The sequence below is a fragment of the Merops nubicus genome, unplaced genomic scaffold (genome assembly GCF_000691845.1).
Source record: "Merops nubicus isolate BGI_N331 unplaced genomic scaffold, ASM69184v1 scaffold17783, whole genome shotgun sequence".
In the NCBI taxonomy this organism is placed as follows: Eukaryota; Metazoa; Chordata; class Aves; order Coraciiformes; family Meropidae; genus Merops; species Merops nubicus.
In genome coordinates, this window is record NW_008597074.1 from 26,072 (window position 1) to 27,949 (window position 1,878).

Here is a 1,878-nt window from a genome sequence, read left to right on the forward strand (position 1 = left end):
GGCAGAGCAGGGGAGAGGACAGACATGCAGACAGAAAGCTGCCAAATAAAACATAACCCCAGCCTATAGTGAACCCCAAGGCTTCTCACCCAGACTTAGCAGAAGTGTGCACACTGGCTACATAAAAGCCACTAGACAATGAAGAACAGATGCCAGAAAACGAACCGAGTACTAGAAGACAGAATGTTTAAGCTCTGACTATGCAAAGCCATTTCCACACACTTAGGAGAAGGCACATCTATGGCTTAGCATGATGTCCTACACATATTACCTGTAACGAATGTCTGCTCACCTTCCTCCTTCTGAAAGCACACGCTGTTTCAGAAGGTTGGCTAGTGAAGCTTAGCAATTGCACTGCAGTATTTGATCCTATCCTAGACTGCTTTAGCAAAAAGGTTCCTTACTCTCAAATCAGTACAAAGTGTTTGCAGGAACAGGATCAATCGTGAGCAAAGTGGAGGGGGTAGGAGGAAGACAATGAAACTTCAAGCTGTGCCTTTCCCCATCCATTCACCCTATCAGCACATCAGTTTCAGTCACCAGCCTGGCTGCCTTCAGGCCCACCAACGGTTATCACTATGGAGTTCCAATACAATCAAAGTCTAAGTCTGTAGCTATCACCTTTCTCAAGCCTCAGCTGGACAAAGGATATAATATAATATAACCCAAAATATCACAGGAGAAGAATCCTTTCCACAGAAGGGCTGTGTGCTGCTTGGCCCTAGTTACCTGCAAAGTATGTGATTTCTTTCCTCAGACAAGAGGCCGCAGAGCCTCGCTGCGGGTCACAGCACGCTCCTGAGGGCGCAGCAGCGGCGAGCAGCAGAGAGCAGCAGCAGCCGCAGAGAGCAGCAGCAGCGCCTCGCCTCACCCTGCGCCGTGCCCAAGCAGAAGCTGCTCTGGGGAGCCAGCAGCGGCCTCAGTACTCTGGCAGTGCAGCAAAGCGCAGGGCACGGGGTAAAGCAGCGTGTGTGGTGCTGCTCTGAGAGGGAGCTGCTTGACTGGGCTACGCAGACACTGCCTCACGACGCAGGTGCCCTTCCCTCATACCAGAGAGCTGCAGAGAGCCTGGGAACAAGAATATTCCCTGTCACCTCCTGAGAGCAAGGCAAGATCCCAGTCTGAGGCCGGCTGTTCCCTGCACGCAGGCACTGGACCTCATTCTTCACGGCTCACACTAATGCTTAGGATAACATTAGAGGGGGGAAAACAATGCTTTGAAGGTCCACTGCTAATCCCGGGCAAGACTTACCGAAAAGGATCCTTGGGAGCAAAGTAAGCCGGAGCAGACAAGTAACTTCCCATCTTCAACACTGGATAAACCGGCTCAGCCACAAACTTGTCCAACTGCCTCTGAACAGCTCTGTTCTGCCAGCATGGCAGCAGCCAGTGCTCATTTAATCTTGCGCTGATTCAGATACTTCACCTCTCTTTGAAGCTGCCCAAGGAATGCCAGGTCTCTCGGCTGCTCATTCCTTTTCAGACTTTTCCTGGCTTCCATGGCTATAACTATCTTCCCCTGCACTCAGCAGCAGCGGCACCCTTGGGAAGGATAGAATAACTGCTAGCTGGACATGCTTCTGCAGTAGTTCTTGCAAGCTCTGCTGTCTGCTAACTATTGTCAAGTTTTCCCTTCTCTGGTTCCACCCAAGGGTGGGAGGGGAGGAGGAGCCATTGCAGGAGGACCGCGTGTGGCTACAGAGCCTGAATAAGCTCTGCTTCTCAAGGGGTGGAGCTTTGATCCAAAAAAGGGGCTGCATTAGTAAGTGCTGAAAGAAGGCTTTTGCCAAAAGTGAGAGCCAAGTGCATAAACGTGAAACTACTCTTTGCAGCAGTGGTGCATTCTGACAGAGAAGTCAGGGAAGACAGTCAGACAAG

At 51.0% G+C, this 1,878-nt stretch overlaps 1 protein-coding gene across 1 annotated transcript in view; it reads right to left on the bottom strand.

The window, feature by feature from the left end:
* LIMK2 (LIM domain kinase 2) overlaps positions 1 to 1,354 on the bottom strand; it is a 19,405-nt gene extending 18,051 nt beyond the window's left edge. Inside the window, 1 exon segment of the mRNA XM_008936595.1 lies at positions 1,253 to 1,354. Coding sequence (XP_008934843.1) covers positions 1,253 to 1,305 — 53 coding nt within the window. The 5' untranslated portion in view covers positions 1,306 to 1,354.
* Positions 1,355 to 1,878: the final 524 nt, after the last annotated feature.